The 18,455-nt window shown below is 44.0% G+C and overlaps 1 protein-coding gene across 3 annotated transcripts in view; it reads left to right on the top strand.

Annotated features, from left to right (window-relative positions):
- Nucleotides 1–18,455, top strand: part of iqck (IQ motif containing K) — a 23,329-nt gene continuing 4,874 nt past the window's right edge. For 2 of the 3 annotated variants that reach the window (XM_085158062.1, XM_085158063.1), the window contains exons 1-8: nt 1–1,574; nt 1,648–1,730; nt 1,982–2,117; nt 2,221–2,318; nt 2,794–2,846; nt 2,958–3,035; nt 3,660–3,744; nt 10,303–10,414. In XM_085158062.1, coding sequence (XP_085014188.1) covers nt 1,565–1,574; nt 1,648–1,730; nt 1,982–2,117; nt 2,221–2,318; nt 2,794–2,846; nt 2,958–3,035; nt 3,660–3,744; nt 10,303–10,414 — 655 coding nt within the window. In that variant the 5' untranslated portion in view covers nt 1–1,564. Of the gene's footprint in view, nt 1,575–1,647; nt 1,731–1,981; nt 2,118–2,220; nt 2,319–2,793; nt 2,847–2,957; nt 3,036–3,659; nt 3,745–10,302; nt 10,415–10,704; nt 10,808–18,455 lie in introns of those variants that run through there. The other variant, XM_085158064.1, reaches the window with a different exon arrangement.

Genomic DNA, 18,455 nt, shown 5'->3' on the forward strand with positions numbered 1-18,455 from the left:
AAGCAAAAATCTGAGGATCAACAGGCCTGAGTAATTCTGAGTTAACCAAAAGTAATATGCATGTTTTACCTTAGGCATATATAATCACGTACAAAAGTCTTTATTGCTCATCTCTTTATATTTTAAGAGGAAAATTAGAAATGGATGAAATGCAAAAGTAGAGTATGAGGCAAAAACAGAGTTTGTACAGTTCTAATGAGGTTGAACGTCAATATTTGGTATGACCACCTGATCTCTCTGAGCCTAGGTTTCTTGTCATTTTGTTTAATCAGTCTTCAGGAATAGTTCTCCAGGCTTCTTTAAGGACATTCAAAGCTTTTCTTTGGATGCTGGCTGCCTTTTGTTCTGTTATCTATCGACATGATCCCACACTGCTTCAATAATGTTGACCTCTGGGCTCTGGGGAGGCCAATCCATGACTGATAGTGTTTCATTGTGTGTCTGTGTATCTTTGGGGTTTTTGTTTTTTTTTTTTTGTCCATCCAGGTACGCTTGTACTGCATTGGCAGTGTGTTCTGGATCATTGTCATGCTAAAAAATGAAGCTGCTGCCAAGTTTTTTCCAGATGGTATTGCATTGTAGATCAAAATCTGATTGTACTTTTCTGCATTCATAATTCCATCAGTTTTGACAAGATCTTCAACATCATTGGCTGAAACTGACCCCAGACTGGGGCAGAGCCTCTGCTGTATTTTACAGATTGAAAGTTTTGGCCGGTTGCTCTTTGGGAGTCACGTTGCTGGTGCTAAAATGCTATAAGCTGTGTTATCTTTGGCATTTTTTAGAATCAACTGTAGGCACAGCTCTGGTTCATCCCTGGAGTTAGGTTTGTGAATGAATCATAGGTCTGTGTTTAGTGAAAAAGCAGCCAGTGTCTAAAGAAAAGCTTTGAAAGACTTTCTGATAACCTTTACAAGAAAGTCTGTCTCCTTGGAAGCAAAATTTATAGAAATGAGTGGTCTCTCAAAACTTGCATAGTACTTTATTATTCAAAAACAGTCTTTTTTTTTCTTTTTCTTTTTTACACACTTTGACTCCTTTATTATTGTTAGGAAACAAACTAAAAACACGGCATACTCTTTAGTGACTGCCATTATTCAGTGTGTCTTTGCTGAGCTTTTTCTTTCTGAGTCTCGCAGTATTGTTAGGTAAATACGCCTTTATAGGATTATTTCTCCTTAACTCCTATCATTATCCTATCATATAACTCTAATTAAGAGTTGTATGATCGATACAAGTGGGTAGTTATCTGCTGCCCTCCAGTGGTTACATGGAAACTAGAAGTCCTTTTCCTAATTTTGCAACAGCTGAAAGTTTAAAACGAAGATATAAGGACCACAAAAGCAGCAGTAGCATTTTTAGGGCCAACCCCCTCCCCGACTCGGTTTATTTTATATGCATTGCATCGTTTCAGTATATTTTCATCGATTACTGAAGCGCTATGTCGGACTTGTTTACACCGGAAGTCACGTGAGCACACCTACCGGTGACTCCATGGCAACCGCTTGAGTTAACGTAGATAATGGCAGAGATCGTCTGTACTAAGAAATAATTTTTGCAGAAAATGTGTGAAGGTACGGCGTGATCTGTTTGACCCTGTGGTGAAACAGAAAAACAAAGGTTCACGTGTTCACTGTGTCTTTGTAGAGTTTGAGGCCGAACAGCACAGCGGTCCCAGCCCTGCGTGGACAGAGGCCAGCTCTGTGAGCACCCAGCTCTCCCGGCACAGCGTAAGTACACACAGACGACGTGATGTGTGCACATACAAATCTGTGGGATTTAATCTGGATCCTGTGTCAGCCTCGTTTGAGATAACTGAGCAGCTGGGTCTTCAAATGCATTTTCCGTCATGCACAAAACACTAACACATACATGTGATGTGTAAATTACAGCTGCCCTGAGACAAAATAAATTATTAAATTTTTTAAACTATTTTTGAAGTCTAAATTGTTCATGAAAGTTGAATGATTGCTTTGGTTAGGTACTTATGGATGATGACTTTGAGCCCGATGTTTGCTGTGCTCTCCCTGGATACTCTGCATTAAAAGGACCTCATCCTTCACGGCAGAATCGCCCCCCAACTGCTGAAACTACACTTTTTCCCCAAGTCCCTGAAAGTAAGATGCATAGCTGCTCTCCCTGTAATGTGAAACTGTAAGTGTTAATACATATTTGCCATCATTATAATTCTCTGTCTTTAAAATGTTGTGCTTGTGTCAGATCCTGTCACGCGTTTCTTGGAGAAGAAAGTGTTTCCAGTGTTGGTACCTGGACTGGAGGCTTTGCTAAGAGAAGCCCAGAAAAACGGCTGCTTTAAGGTCTAAGTGTCTTTAATAAAAATCAATTGTAATCCTAAAATTGGACTTCTCTGAGAAATCAGAAATTAATCAAGGATAAAAATCAACCACTAAAATATTTTTTTTCTGTAAATAACCATAATTTGACATCTTAATCAAAAGCTAATAATTCATTTTATTGGGTTTTTTTTCTGCTTTTCTTTAGGAAAATGGTAAATTTGAAAGTTCACGGATAACAACTATAATATTTTAATATTTAACAGTAATTCGTTTAGTGCATCTGTGCCATGAACCTGACATTGGGTGGTAGTCTGATAAATTTAAATGCTGTACAGGAATAATTAACCAGTAGAGGTATCTAAAAAACAATTCAGTGCTTACAGACACCAAAATGGGAGCTTTGTTGTTTTAACTCTTGTACATTTTGCTGCTGAAATAGTTGTGCTTTATAGTCAGGGGAGATGCTGAATGTAGGGCAGTCTCTTTTTTATTTCAGAGGAAAATAACAGCGTTTAACCCATGTGACTTTCTGACTGAGTGGCTCTACAAGTAAGAGTCCTCCTACACACACCTCACTCTGCACTCTGTAGTACTACCCTCACCTCACCACATAGATTCTCTCTGATGTCACATTGAAAGTGCTGTGTATGTTATCCTCAGCCATAACCCTCGCAGGAGTGGACAGGAACCAGTGAGCTTTCATGACATCCCCTTTGTCAAGAACTGGCTTGGGATGCAGTGAGTATCTCTTCAGTTTGCACACAATGGTTATTATAGCTAACAAAGACGAAACTAAAACTGGGTGTGAAAAAACATTTTAGTAAACGAGAATAAAATAAAAATGTTAGAAGTTGAAAAACTAACTAAAATAGAATAAACATTTCAAGGGAATATTTTTAGCTTTAGTATTTGTAAAATAACGTAAAATTTTCATAACATGTACTGAAGTTATTGTACAAAAACATACAGTGTACAGTTTTTAATCCAGTGTCTGTAGCAGAGGTGTCCAACATAAGGCCCGAGGGCCAGAATCAGCCCTCCAAAGACTTCAATCTGGCCCAATGGGCAATTCTAGAAAATGTGAAGGTGAGCATAAATTTAGGACTTTTAATTCTATCTTCCAATGTTTTGCAGCATGATAAAGAGCTCCCCCATGGCCAATCTTACAACACCACGTTTCTCTGGTTTGGCCCACTTTGAAATCAAAATGGGATGTAATGGGCCCACGATGTAAAATGTGTTTGACATCTCTGGTTTATAGCACAAAGCAACTATAAGCTATGACACACACACAAAAACTCCATGCACGCTCTCCTTTCTTGTCTCATCACTCTTTCTTTTCCATTTCCTTCCATCCTCCAGTCCCAGGCCTCCCACTCCTCTGTTTCTGCGGCTCACTGAGTGCGAGGCTGCTCTGCTCATCCAGGCTTTCTGGAGAGGATACAAGGTATGTTGGACATGACTGGAAGCTGAGTGCTGTTTACAGGCTTTCCATCCCACCATTTACAAAAGGGCTGGGGTTTGCAGAATGACAGGTCTGAAAAGCACCAAAAAGTGTGAAAAAATAAACAGGAAACCTAAACTTTAAGAAACAAGGGAGGTTTTATGGAACGAAGAGGTTGCATTGCATAGTCTTGGATGCATTTTACATTTCACTGACACACAACTTTAGCTTTGCCTGCTTGACCAACTTCACAAACTCATCAAAGAATTCACAGTGTGGACATAAGATAACATTTTGAAGAAGAAAGTGTGTAGGAGTCCGGCAATCATCCCACAAGAACACAGCGACCCTGTGTGTGTGCGCGCGTGTCTGTTAGGCTACAATAGGCTCCCGCTAAGCGTGCATCGGCCAACAGTCTTGTTGTTGTCAGTCTTGTTGTATAATCCCATCCCCTTAAAGAGCCCCCTCTTCCACAGGGGCTGCAGTTTCATTCAGCAGCTTGATTATGTCATCAGTGATGCCAGGCTTTAATTCCCTCCTGTGTGCGTGTTGTGGTCTGAAGCACTCTGTGCTGTGATATAAATAGATATGCACAGACACTTCCAGAGGCAAACAGCAGCATCTCTCTCTGTCGCTCTTTCTCCCTCACTCACACACACACACACACACACACACACACACACACACACACACACACACACACACAGATAAACACCAGCCCCTGTGGTGTAAGGATAAGCAAGGGTCATGTTTTGTTTGTCTTGACTGAACCTCTTCTTTTGTGCGTTTCTTATCCGAAGTGCTTGTGGGAGGATTCAGCCTTAGTGTGGCTGCACAAACCACTGAGAGAAAAAGAGGCCAGCTGCACCGACGTGCACAATTGCATTACATTTGAATGATTTGAAAATGTGCTTGCACATGTGGGCCTGAAGATAAAAGTGTGGATGCGGGCATAAAAAAGATGGATGGAATGTGTGTCGTGAACTGCTGGGGCACCAGCAGAGGGCAGCACTCCCTCTTATTTGCCCTGTTTTTTTTCTCCATGAACAACAAAATATAATTGATCTCTGCCCACATGTGGTGGCAGCAGTGAGCCAGCTGTCTGTCACTCCTTGCTGTATGTTTACCCTGAAATAAGAGGTTCAGCAGGGCCACTGATAGGACTGCAGCTGAACACCCCAAGGGATTCAGGGAAAGAGAGAGAGAGTGTGGGTAGAGACAGAGTGAGGAAATGGGAGGATTATGAGGAAGGATGATGGTTGGTCTATGTTTGGAACACTTTTGCATGGATGGCAAACGGGAGGAAGGAGGCGAGCTGATGTTGCAAAGTGGTGCCAGAGTAGGAAGATGCAGTTCTTCTAGGGGGTGGGAAAAGGGAGAGAGATGCAGCACAATCAGGGTCTGCAGCTGAGCGTTGGCCTCTTGGTAGACGCCTCTAGGATCATGACTTATTTAGGCTACATGGAGCGGAGCAGAATTTTTGTTTGGTCCTGACAGGCACTGTAGTGTGTTTCGACTGCTCTCACCTTGTCTTGAGAAAAACGACAGTTAACAGCGGAGTGGGCAGCAGAGGAAGGACGAGCACGTCAGCACAAACCGAGTGAACTGTAAAGCACCAGTGCCTTGTTAAACTTCTACTGGGATCATTAAACATAACTATTACAGAATTATTCTTACACCAGCGTGCAATCAAGATGTCGTAGCTCACAAATCTCATTTCTAAGTAAAGAATTCCAAGGAATATTTCACTCAAATCTGCCTCTCTGTCTGATTTCATGTGCTTGAGGATAGTTTATTAGAGCATAATAGGATTGTGGGATTTTCCTGTAATATATAGTCAGTATAAGATCAGTGCACTCTGTTCACTTCACCCCCATCTGCCTCCACACGCACCCCATTCCCCCCTCACACTTACACCCTCGGCTGTTATATAACCAGCTTGACGCAGCGCTGACTGCAGAGGGTGTGTGTGCGTGCGTGTGTGCGTGAGTGAGTGTTCTGGTAAGAAAGACAGACAGACTGAAGACTAGGAAGGGGCATGAGAGTATTTTTGTAGAGTGGAATTTTATCCCTCCATTATTAATCTCTTTCATCAAAACGCTGAGGGCTGAAGCAGAGCAGTGCTGGAGTGCACACAGACGCACACACAAACACACATAGACACAGATGCAAACTCATGACCCAGACAGTGCGTTTGTCTTTTGTTTCACTCACGTATAACTGTTAAGAGCTCCTAGGTCTAAACATATTATATAATCTTCTTTACACCGTGTACCTTAACCTAACTATAATCCATTCATCCATGCCTGCTACTCTAATGCACACTGATGTGCAAGCATGGACACACACACACAGTCTCCTCTGATCACTAAGACTTCTCAGGATTATTCATGTCAGCTGAGCTAGAGTAGTGTGGCTGTAGTGTAATAAATTCCCATTGCAATTAGACTGTCAATATTAGTGGGTTGTGGTCTGGTAGCTTTGCCCTTTATCATCATCACTGCCATTTCCACTGGCTCCAGTTGCAGATTTATTTATGTGGCTGGCCTTATCTCAGCTGCAGCGCACCTTTTATCTGACTGAAGAAAAAAAAAAATCAAACCTAAGTCAGGGGGGAGGGGGAGGGTCCTTTTTCTGTAGTGAAAACTTGAAACAAATACCATCAGATGATTCGCACTGGAGAGTTTGGTAGATGAAAAGTCTGATACAACCACACACAGTATAAAACAAGGATGTAGCCACCGTGACATCACCTGTCCTATTTTGAAACTTCGAAGTGTTTTCACTGTCATGATTTTGTTGTTTTGAAACCAGATGTAATAAGCGTTGGCCAGAGCTGACCGTGAAATTCGGCATTCATTGGCTAACTAATTGTCAGTCCTATCCTGTTACCCAATGAGCACGGTTGAGTCACGGTTTTGTGACACTTAGAATGGCTAAAATGTAAAAAGTAAACTTGATGATTTCTAGATGATTTCTGATGTAAGGCAGTTAGTTAGCTAGCTGCAACCAGCCAGAATACTTCTAGTTTTGTCCAGTCCAAGACAGCGTTGGTGTCATTATGCAGTGTATACATTGTACCACGTATATGACATATAGTAGGTTTTATACAACTTTGCAACCAAACAGTGAAAAACTTTCTTTCTTGTGCATGTTTCAACACTGTTTTTAACTACGTATGCAGAGTGTGAACACACAGCATGGGTGATTTTATTAACAATTGATGATGTCATCTTAAAAACTTTTTTAAAAGGCTCATACATCTTTTTTCTTACTGATACTCCCTTTTTTACATTCCTCGTGCATTAATTTTTGTCTGCTTCCAGAATGTGTCGTTTTTCCTACTCTACTTTTTCTCTCCTATCTGTCACCTCTATCCCCAGCCGGCAGCTGGTCGCGGTCGATGGCTGACACTTCCTGAGCCTGGTTCTGCCTGAGGTCTCTGCTTGTGAAAATGGAGTGCTACTTTTCAAAAGTGTTTTCTCTCTATTTCTCTCTTGGGTCTTGACATTTTAATACAAAGTGCTTTGAGGTGACTGTTGTTGTAAATTGGCACCACATAAGTAGAATTAATTCAATATAATAGCAAAAATCTTGGGTTTCATCGGCTTTCTTTCTCATAGGCCTTTAAATAGACCTTTCCTTCCTTCTTGTACTGCAGCTATTAAGAAATATTAAGAAATGGGGCACTGCAAGTGCTGAGTTGTATTCCTCCTGACATAAACGAATAGAGCTGGTTGAAAGAAACACACACATATATGTGCACACACACACACACACACACACACACACACACACACACACACACACACACACACACACACACACACACACACACACACACACACACATTTGCCCCTCCCCAGAGTACTGCATAGTCAACAGTAGAAGTAGGTCTATGATTCCAGTTCAATGGTCCAAGGGCAGCAATAGATGAATGGTTTTAAATGTGGTTCGCTGTTAAGTCAATTTGATGTACCACGTGCAGTGACACTCATGCAGAAGATATGTCTCAGGCTTGGTCCTTGCTTACCCTCCTGTAAATGGGCTGATGTCTCATATTTTCCCTTGTGCATTTATCTGTGCCTACATTTGTCTTAGTTCTTATTTAAATGTAAGTATTTTTTTACCTTTAGGACAGTAGGGTGGCAGTGCAACTGCTTATTGTGACTCAGTCTACAGGGGCATGAATACAGGCCACAGGTCACTGGGCTGGTTAAGCCTTGAAGGAAGCTGTGGTGAACACAAAGATGATGGATGGGTGGAGTGTGAAGGGAAAATAAAGCAGACTGTGGCTGTGTCTTTATGCACTTGGTCGTGCAGCCACTTCCCCGGGTGAGGAGCTCAGTCTCAGTCAGCTTTACACTGGAAAGGAATGCAGCTTGAAAGGCTTAGTTACGAGACTGCAACGTGTGCGTGCACACCATAATGTTGTATGCAATTGTGGATAATGTGGTGTGTGATAACAGTGGCCCTTGCAGTGTCTCGGTAATTTTTCTAATCACTCTAATCCCAGCCTTCATGCAAACATACAGCATGAGAGGACTGAGTCACATGCACACAAAACCAGACTCTGCCACGTGAGCAGTGCATCAGCACGTATGATTATATCAAGAAGATAATGCGTTAGCAAAGTTTCACTAAGAATTCAAATGAGTATAAATAACTGTGAAAAACGATGAAGTTGAGATGCATATATTGTAACACGCAGTACAAATAAAACGTCAAAATTCTTAACCAGGCTTCGTGCCCAGGGTCAAAATAACTTAGCCCTACAAATCAGCTGTGCTGATGCACGCAGACAGGCTTCAGAAAACTCAGGCGCACACACACACACACAACTCAGCCCTTTGTCTCCTGCTGTCATACACAAGCTGTCAGCATCCTGCAGAAAGCTAGTGTATTCATAAAGTCAGCTTTCCAAGAACTGACTTTGATTTTTGCTCCATTTCCATCATTTCGGAGAAGCTGACAGCATCAGAAGCAGAAAGGGAGAATACAAGATTTATGGAGGACATCAGTGAAGAGTGACAGAGAAGAAATGGCACACAGACACAAATAAAGCACACAAGCGATGGTGAGCAAACACAACAGACTTAACCACCCCTCCTCCCCTCCTCCCTCTGACCCTCACCCCTCATTTCCATTTCTATGGTTTGCTCCCATCAGCAGAGAGGCTGCTGCAGCACCGTGACACCCCGTGAATGAACTATTGGAGCACTCTAGTTTTACCCATTCCTAAACCTATCACCAGGCTTATATAACAGACCCACTTTTGTACAATAGCAACACTTTTGTTGCCACATAACCAGGCACTTAGGAGAAAGTTGGGGTTGAATGGAGCAGAGTGAAAGGAGACTGGTGAGAAGAGAGGTGGGAGAGAATTCAGAGTGAAGGGAGGTGGATGGAGAGGGAAGAAATACTGATGTGTTGGGGAATCAAGGGAGAGTAATGTGTTAGTATGAAAGACAGTATCTGAGGAGAGATCTACCACCCAGGGAAGAAAGAAGCCTGTCAGAGATAGTTGAGTACAAAGAGCATAGAGGAAAGAAAAAGGAGGAGTAGGAGGACTAGTTAGTGGGAGAAGAATAGGAGGAGGGATAAATGGGAACAGGAGGTGAAGCCCTTTACAGATATTTTATTCACATTTGCAACATCAAACTTGCTCGGTAATCTTTCAGGAAGTCCTGCAGCCCCCCCCCCCCCCCCCCCCACACACACAAAACCAAACACAACAGCTGCAGTAGTTTCATCCAAGAACAGAAGCATAATTCATACAGCCTGGATTAGGCTGAATCAGGGTTCCTGTGAATCCTTAGAAGCTCTTCATTAATCTCATAGTAAGGCCTAACGTTTTAAAATGCATTAAAATTAATTAATTTAATTTAAAATAGGAAATAGGATTTTATCACTTGCTTGGCTTATGTTTTCACTTATTTTTGCAGCATGGTGTAGGGAAGATTGTAGGGAAGTTGCAGTATGTGTTTCAACCACAGTGCAATCAGTATTAGTAATTCTGCTCTGTACCAGAAAATCCTGAAGTAGAATGTCCGGAGTGGCCTAGTCAACGTCCAGAGTTGAATCTGATTGAGATGCTTTGGCATGACCTTAAACAGGCCGTTCATGCTCGAAAACCCTCCAATTTGGCTGAATTAAAACAATTCCATAAAGAAAAGTGGGCCAAAATTCCTCCTCAGTGAAAAAGACTCTTTGCCAGTTATTGCAAAAGTGTGACTGTAGTTCTTGCTGCCAAGTGTGGCACAACTAGTTTAAGGAGCGACTTTTTCACAAAAGTTCAGGCAGGTTTGGATATTTTTTTCCAATAATAAATGAAATAATCATTTAAAAAAGAACATTTATTTACTTAACCCTCCCTAGAAATGTTCTTAATGTTAGCAACTAAAGCATATACTGTAACAGACTTTCTAAATAACCTTCTTTAAACAGTCCTAACAGCTTACCAGCACTGATTAGCTTGTGGCTCAATTAAGTTATTGATGATGTTTGCTCATGTGAATTTATGCATGTGCGCCCTTTGCACGTGTCCTGTGATTGTTATAGATCAGGGCACAGCCAGATGTTCAGGAGATGCGCCAGTGGCAGAAAAAACTGAGAGAGACCCGTGACATTGGCAAAACTGTCAAGCAGTTCTGGGCGAAACAAGAGAGACGAGGTAAGCTCACATACACTTACACACACACTCACATGATATCACTGAATGCCAGCCCTCAGGCTTGCTAGTAGCATTATATCTACTACTATCAAATTCTCTTCAGTGCCTGACAAAAGCTGCTGATATTCATATAAAGGTACTAGACTGCATACAAATCAGTCCATACAATATTCAGATTTACAAAAATAAATACGCATACAATGCGGTGTGTCAGCCTGTGCACAAATGGAGTTTCACACATATAAACGGCTGCAGAGATATTCACGCCAATGGGGCTTTGATTTTTAAAGCTGAAAGATGAGGATTCTGGGAGCGGTGACACACAGAGAGAATGAGGGCAGTGACGGAGAAAGAGAAGCAGACATGGGGAGAAAGTAAGTAATTGAGAGAGAAGATTGCAAATGAAAAAAAGAAAGAAAATGTCTTGAGGGCTCAGGCTACGCTTGTGTGACAGCGACGGCAGAGGATGGGGGGGGGGGGGTATTCATGTGTGGAAAGAGCGGAGTAACAGAGTGTAGAGGGGAAGGGGATGAAGTCTGAGACGAGGGTAAAGTGATGTGTACGTCTTTGCCTGTGGCGAGTGTGTGTGTCTGTGTGTGCACTGTGCACATATGAAGGACAGGGAAGAGCAGCTGAGAATGCAGACCCATGTCCACTGTGACTGACAAGCATTAGAGTTAAAGGATGATGACTACACGTTGTCTTTGGAAGCTTGCATAAGAACAGAGTGGTACACTGTACAAGCACTTTCTTAAATCCAAGTAGGCTCGCAGGGAAAAAAACACGACTGTTGCAAAGTTCAGCTAAAGAAATTTATTTGTAATAAAGAAAAAAAAAAGCACACAAACAGAATTTTCTGTGGGGGCTTCATAAGAAGCCAAAGAACTTTGGAGAACCTCCAACTTTTTTCTTCTAACATCACCATACCCTTGATACCTTTGACTAGTGTAATGAAATTCTTATCATCTTTGTGCTTTGTACAAATTAGCATACTGAACTGAATTCACTGATATAGTCACCAATGAGGATGCCACAATACCAATACAGATACCCAATTTGATACCTAATAGAGTGGACTCAAACAACAACTCCTTTATTAAAAAGTCATTTTAAATAGATTATATGGTCGAGTGTTTATTTCAAATTTTAATGCTGTATTTTTTTATTTGACAGGACATAGACTTAAATAGAATGCCTTAGAATAGAATGCCTTTATTGTCACTATACAGTTGTACAATGAGATACAGATACATACAAATGTCAGGATGTTTGCAGAGTAACCTACTAACATTCCTATGAGGTATAACATGTACCATTTTAAGTAAATCTTAGCTCATTTTGAATTTCATGACAGCAACACATTTTAAAAAATTGGCGATGTTGGGGAAAAAAGACTGGAAAAGTAAGCGGTGCTAAACAAAAACAGCTGGAGGAACATTTTGCAACTAATTAGGTTAATTGGCAGCAGGTCAGTAACAGGAGTGGGTCTAAAAAGAACATATTAGAGAGGCAGAGGTTCTCAGAAGTAAAGTTGGGCAGAGGTTCACCAGTCTGCTTCTACAAATTGTGGACCAATTTTAGAATAATGTTACTAAATGTAAAATAGTAAAGACTTCAATCTAGAGAAATCTCAGTGTACAAGGGACAAGGCTGAAAACCAGCATAGGATGCCTGTGATCTTCAGGTCACCCAGGCATTAAAAACAGACATGATTCTGTGATGGACATGAAAGAAACGTTAAAGCTCCATCATCGAAAAAAGAAGCCACATATGAACATGACCCAGCAATGCTGCTGTCTTCTTTGGACCAAAGCTCATTTAAAATGGACTGAGAAAAAATGTCCCTATTGCCAGTCTTGGCAGCCGGGGGTCAGTCCGCCAGGGCCTCCGCTCCTGGCCGCCACCCGGCACACAATGCACCCGACCCCTATGGCGCCTCCTGCGGGTGGTGGGCCTGCGGGAGGATGGGCCCATGTCTCCTCTTCGGGCTGTGCCCGGCCGGGCCCCATGGACTAAGGCCCGGCCACCAGACGCTCGCCCTCGGGCACCCTCCCCGGGCCTGGCTCCAGGGCGGGGCCCCGGTAACCCTATCCCGGGCAGGGTAAACTGTTCCCTCGGTGTTTCTTTCATAAGGGTCTTTTGAATCGCTCTTTGTCTGGTCCCTCACCCAGGACCAATTTGCCATGGGAGACCCTACCAGGGGGCAAAAGCCCCCAGACAACATAGCCCCAGGGATCCCTGGGACACACAAACCCCTCCACCACGACAAGGTTGCGATTCACGGAGCCCCTCTCTCGGGTAAAGAGAGGGGCTGAGCTGTCAACTGATCACCACCTGGTGGTGAGTTGGATCAGGTGGCGGGGGAGGACGCTGGACAGACCTGGTGCACCTAAACGCGTAGTGAGGGTGTGCTGGGAATGACTAGCAGAGGCCCCAGTCCGCGAGATCTTCAACGCACATCTCCGGCAGAGCTTCAACAGCATTCCGAGGGAGGCGGGGGACATCGAGTCCGAATGGACCATGTTCAGCGCCTCCATTGCCGAAGCTGCTGCTTTGAGCTGCGGCCGCAAGGTGGTTGGTGCCTGCCGTGGTGGTAATCCCCGAACCAAATGGTGGACACCAGAGGTGAAGGGAGCCACCAGGCTGAAGAAGGAGTCCTATCGGGCTTGGTTAGCCTGTCGGACTCCGGAGGCAGCCGACAGGTATCGACAGGCCAAGCGGAATGCGGCTCGGGCAGTGGCTGAAGCAAAAACTCAGGTGTGGGAGGAGTTCGGAGAGGCCATGGAAAAAGACTTTCGGACTGCCTCGAAGAGGTTCTGGCAAACCGTCAGGCGTCTCAGGAGGGGAAAGCGGTGCTCTACCTGCACTGTGTATAGTGCTGGCGGAGCGCTGCTGACGTCGACTGAGAAAATTGTCAGGCGGTGGAAGGAATACTTCGAGGACCTCCTTAATCCCACTGACGCGTCTTCCGAGGAGGAAGCAGAGTCTGGGGACGAGGGGAATGACCCGCCAATTTCCGGGGGCGAGGTCACTGAGGCAGTTAAACAACTCCTTGGTGGCAGAGCCCCTGGTGTTGATGAGGTCCGCCCCGAGTTCCTGAAGGCTCTGGACGTTGTAGGGCTGTCCTGGTTGACACGCCTCTGCAATGTTGCGTGGAGATCAGGGGCAGTACCCGTGGATTGGCAGACCGGGGTGGTGGTCCCCATCTTTAAGAAGGGGGACCGGAGGGTGTGTTCCAACTACAGGGGGATCACACTCCTCAGCCTCCCCGGGAAAGTCTATGTCAGGGTGCTGGAAAGGAGAGTTCGTCCGCTAGTCGAACCTCTGATGCAGGAGGAACAATGCGGTTTTCGTCCTGGTCGCGGAACACTGGACCAGCTCTTCATCCTCTCGAGGATACTTGAGGGTGCATGGGAGTTTGCCCAACCAGTCTACATGTGTTTTGTGGACTTGGAGAAGGCATTCGACCGTGTCCCTCGGGGTGTCCTGTGGGAGGTGTTGCGGGAGTATGGGGTGTCTGGCCCATTGCTACGGGCCATTCGATCCCTATACAACCGTTGCAAGAGCTTGGTTCGCATTGCCGGCAATAAGTCGGACTCGTTCCCGGTGGGTGATGGGCTCCGCCAGGGCTGCCCTTTGTCACCGGTTCTGTTCATAATTTTTATGGACAGGATTTCTAGGCGCAGCCAAGTGGCGGAGGGCTTTCGCTTTGGTGGCCTCAGGATCTCATCTCTGATCTTTGCGGATGATGTGGTTCTGTTGGCTTCATCGGGTGAGGGCCTCCAGCTCGCACTGGAGCGGTTCGCAGCCGAGTGTGAAGCAGCGGGAATGAGGATCAGCACCTCCAAATCTGAGGCCATGGTTCTCAGCCGGAAAAGGGTGGAGTGCCCACTCCGGGTCGGGGATGAGGTCCTGCCCCAAGTGGAGGAGTTCAAGTATGTCGGGGTCTTGTTCGCGAGTGATGGGAGAAGGGAGCCGGAGATCGACAGACGGATTGGGGCTGCAGCTGCAGTAATGCAGACGCTGCACCGGTCCGTCGTGGTGAAGAGGGAGCTGAGTGTAAAAGCGAAGCTCTCAATTTACCGGTCGATCTACGTCCCTACCCTCACCTATGGCCACGAGCTGTGGGTAGTGACCGAAAGGACGAGATCGCGGATACAAGCGGCGGAAATGAGCTTCCTCCGAAGGGTGGCTGGCATCTCCCATAGAGATAGGGTGAGAAGTTCGGCCATCCGGGAGGGGCTCAGAGTAGAGCCGCTGCTGCTCCACATCGAAAGGAGCCAGCTGAGGTGGTTTGGGCATCTGACAAGGATGCCCCCTGGGCGCCTCCTGGGTGAGGTGTTCCAGGCATGTCCCACCGGGAGGAGGCCCCGGGGCAGACCCAGGACACGCTGGAGAGATTATATCTCTCGGCTGGCCTGGGAACGCCTTGGTGTTCCCCCGGATGAGCTGGAGGAGGTGGCTGGGGAGAGGGAGGTCTGGGCCTCTTTGCTTAGGCTGCTGCCCCCGCGACCCGGCCCCGGATAAAGCGGATGAAGATGGATGGATGGATGGATGGAGAAAAAATGGAAAACTGCTCTGTGGTCAGACAAACTGAAATTGGACATTTATTTTGGAACATGGACAGCGCATCCCGTGAACTAAAGATAAGAGGGACCACCCGGCTTAAGACCAGTGCTAAGTTCAAAAACCTGCATCTCTGATGGCATGGGGTTCCATCAGTGTGTATGGAATTGGCAGCTGGCACATTTGGAAAGGCACCATCAATACTAAACGGTATATACAGGCTTTAGAGCAACACATTCTCCCATTGCATATTTCAGCAAAACAATGCCAAACCACATACTGCCTCTATAACAGCACTGTGTCAGCACTGTAGTAGAAGAAACATGGCCTGCCTGCAGTGCAGACCCAGACCTTTCTTACAAACAACTGGGGGCAGACCACTAAATGCACCATCATCCATGTGTAGCTTTTGCTGTCCTCGCTTCATCTTCTTCAGCACGTGAGCATAGCTAAAAACACCATTAGGTGCATCCTGCCCCTGCTGATTCCAGAAGTTACTAAAAATGCAAATCAAGTCACATTTTTTTGAATATGCATCAAACAGTAGAGCAGCAATGGTGGCACAATGATCAGAATTCTAGCCTCACAGCAAAAAGGTTCTTGGTTTGAATCTGCAATCTGGTTGGGGTGTTGTATGCAGAGTTGCATGTTCTGCCTGTGTCTTTGTGGGTTATCTCTGGGTACTCTAGCTTATTTCCACACTCAAAGACATACACACTTAGTGCAATTAGGTTAATTGGCGCTTCCAGATTGAATGTGTGCGAATAGTTGTCTGTCTTTGTGCAGCTAGCGGGGTAGATTCTTGGTCTTTTTTAGGGACATTGTATTTATTTTTCCACGCGCCTGTTGGAACGCTGTACCATCATGGTGCATCACAACGAGTTAGCAAGTGGACAGGAAAACCAAAACACATGGCAAAGAACAAAAGATGACTAAAAGAAGCTTCTCTCTACTTTGCATTGTTGCAGCTGTCTACTTTTCCAGCGGGCCCACGTAAATGATTTCAAACATTTCAATAATAAGGATACAGAAGGTGCAACTCCTACATGCACAATAGGACTAATGACACAGAGGGAAAGAAATCCGATTACACCGTGCTTACAACAAACAGCTCAACAGTAATGTTGTCGCATTGTCTCCCCCTTAGGGAACTGATATATTTAACGAGGCAACACTCATCTTCTACCCACAAATAAATAGGGATGGATGTGTGTCAACATCACACTGTTTGGAGCAATACTGGGAATTGTCTTCTTGAATGAATCCATAAATAATTACAATCTCTACATTTTACTCTGTTTGGTGCTCTAATCTGTGTAATTGCCTGATAATTTACTGCACTTTGTGGTGAACTTTTTATAGATGGGAGGATAAAAATAACCGCCAGATGTAAGCTTTGTAAAATAATAATATATGATAACAATGATAATAACATACAAAAATAGTTTTTAAAAAAGAAACCCTCAAGAAGCAATTACATCTATATTTAATCTATTCTGCTCTTCGCATTTAACCCAGATACAGGAGCATTCATACACTGAGGCGTGCTTCAGCCCATCTGACGGGGGTGTGGCGGTGTGTCATGATAAACACACGCACCCTCTAATAACGCTAGTCATGGTAGTGTTTCAGTTTTTGTCGCTCAGAAACAAAGAACGGTGGCATCATGAGCACAGGTTGTTTCCACAGACGCATTCCACACAACAAAGGCGCTCTCTGCGGCCGACGAACATTCTTCCACGGGGGTGTGACAGCCATGCCACACTGCCACTGCTAACCGCCGCCACTGCTGCTACTGCTGACCTGACATTCTAGCTGGGGGCCTGGGGATGGGTGTGCATGCGTAAGAGAGTGCGTGAGCGTCTGTCCAGACTGTCGCCCTGCATGGAAACCATTTTCCAACCTCTTCAACTGAGTCTACAATGGATGAAAATAGGAGAGAACAAGAAAGACAGAAAGTGACAGAAGTTGCAGTTTGTTTGCCAGCTTCTTCTGTTTTTGTTTTTTGGATGTTATAGCACTGCACTGTGACACATAAATGACCCATGTTTGGTGCACTTGCAGAGTTAAAAAGAGAGCGAGAAATTATTTAGGGAAGCTCCCCTCACAACTGTACGCTCATTCTTTAAGTCCCACAACAGCTGTGCTCATCTCATTTGACCCGAGAAAGCCGGCGTACAATACCTCCTCTGCCGCTTCATAGTCTGAAATCAGAATTAGTCAGAGATGGAGAGAAAAACAATGAGGCAAAGAGCAAAGAGCAGGCACACACTGATATGTCAAAAGGTCACATCGCACTAGACAGGTGCAGCTCTCAGCAGTTCATGAATCACCTCGACTGTCCTTGACTGGTGCTTGTTTACCGTCAGTTTGAGCCTTGTTAAAACAGCTTGTGACATCACGTGGTTGGTGACATTGTTTTGAATAGATCAACATGAAATGAATTAGCAACAGAAATCTGTTAATTGTTTTGGCCTTCTCCCTTGTTTTGTTTTGTTTTGTTTTGTTTTGTTTTGTTTTGTTTTGTTTTGTTTTGTTTTGTTTTGTTTTGTTTTGTTTTGTTTTGTTTTGTTTTGTTTTCTTCACCCGCCACGCCAAACTACAGCTTTTTAAAAGATAAGTCATGGGATCTGAATCAGGGAAATGATTCTCAGATGATAAAACAAAAAAATACTGAAGGGCTCCATTGTTGCATATTTGGATTCTCTATATGTATGGATGCACTTTGAAATCTTAAAAAAAATAATAATAATTTTTTTTCCAAAACCGCAATTCCATCACACTTTTTCAATAATTAGCTTGTAAATAAAGCAGTTCAATTCAATTCCATTTTATTATACAGCACCGAATCACAGTGTCACCTCAAAGCACTTTATATTGTAAGGTAGACCCTACAATAATACTACAGAGAAAACCCCAACAATCATATGATCCTCTATGTGCAAGCTCTTTGGTGACAGTGGGAAGGAAAAACTCCCTTTTAACAGGAAGAACCAGGCTCAGGGAGGGGTGGCCATCTGCCATGACCAGTTGGAGTGAGGGGCAAACGATACCGTAATTTGCACTACATGACAGTCTCTTGGGTAGCACTTTATAATAATGTCATACTATTAGGCATTAGTAAGGTATTAGCGAGTGCTTAATTCATCATTTATATATCATTAGTCCTCCTTAGTTTGACATTTATAAATACAGATGTGTTTATCCATCTGTTACTGTTACACTGTGTACAGCTATCACTGCTAGTAATTATCATAATTTTAGTCATAATGATATATCTATATTTATAAATGGCATCCTGAAGAGTAGTAATGCTATATAAATGATAAATTAAGCAACTACACATACCTTACTAATACGTTAATAATGCTTTATAGCATTATTTGTTATAAAGTGATACCGGCTTTTGTTTTTCATAGATATGCTTACTTTAACAGTGTCAAAGCTGTCACTCTTTTTTAAATACTTTGCCTGG

This window comes from Neolamprologus multifasciatus, chromosome 4 (genome assembly GCF_963576455.1).
Source record: "Neolamprologus multifasciatus chromosome 4, fNeoMul1.2, whole genome shotgun sequence".
Lineage (NCBI taxonomy): Eukaryota > Metazoa > Chordata > Actinopteri > Cichliformes > Cichlidae > Neolamprologus > Neolamprologus multifasciatus.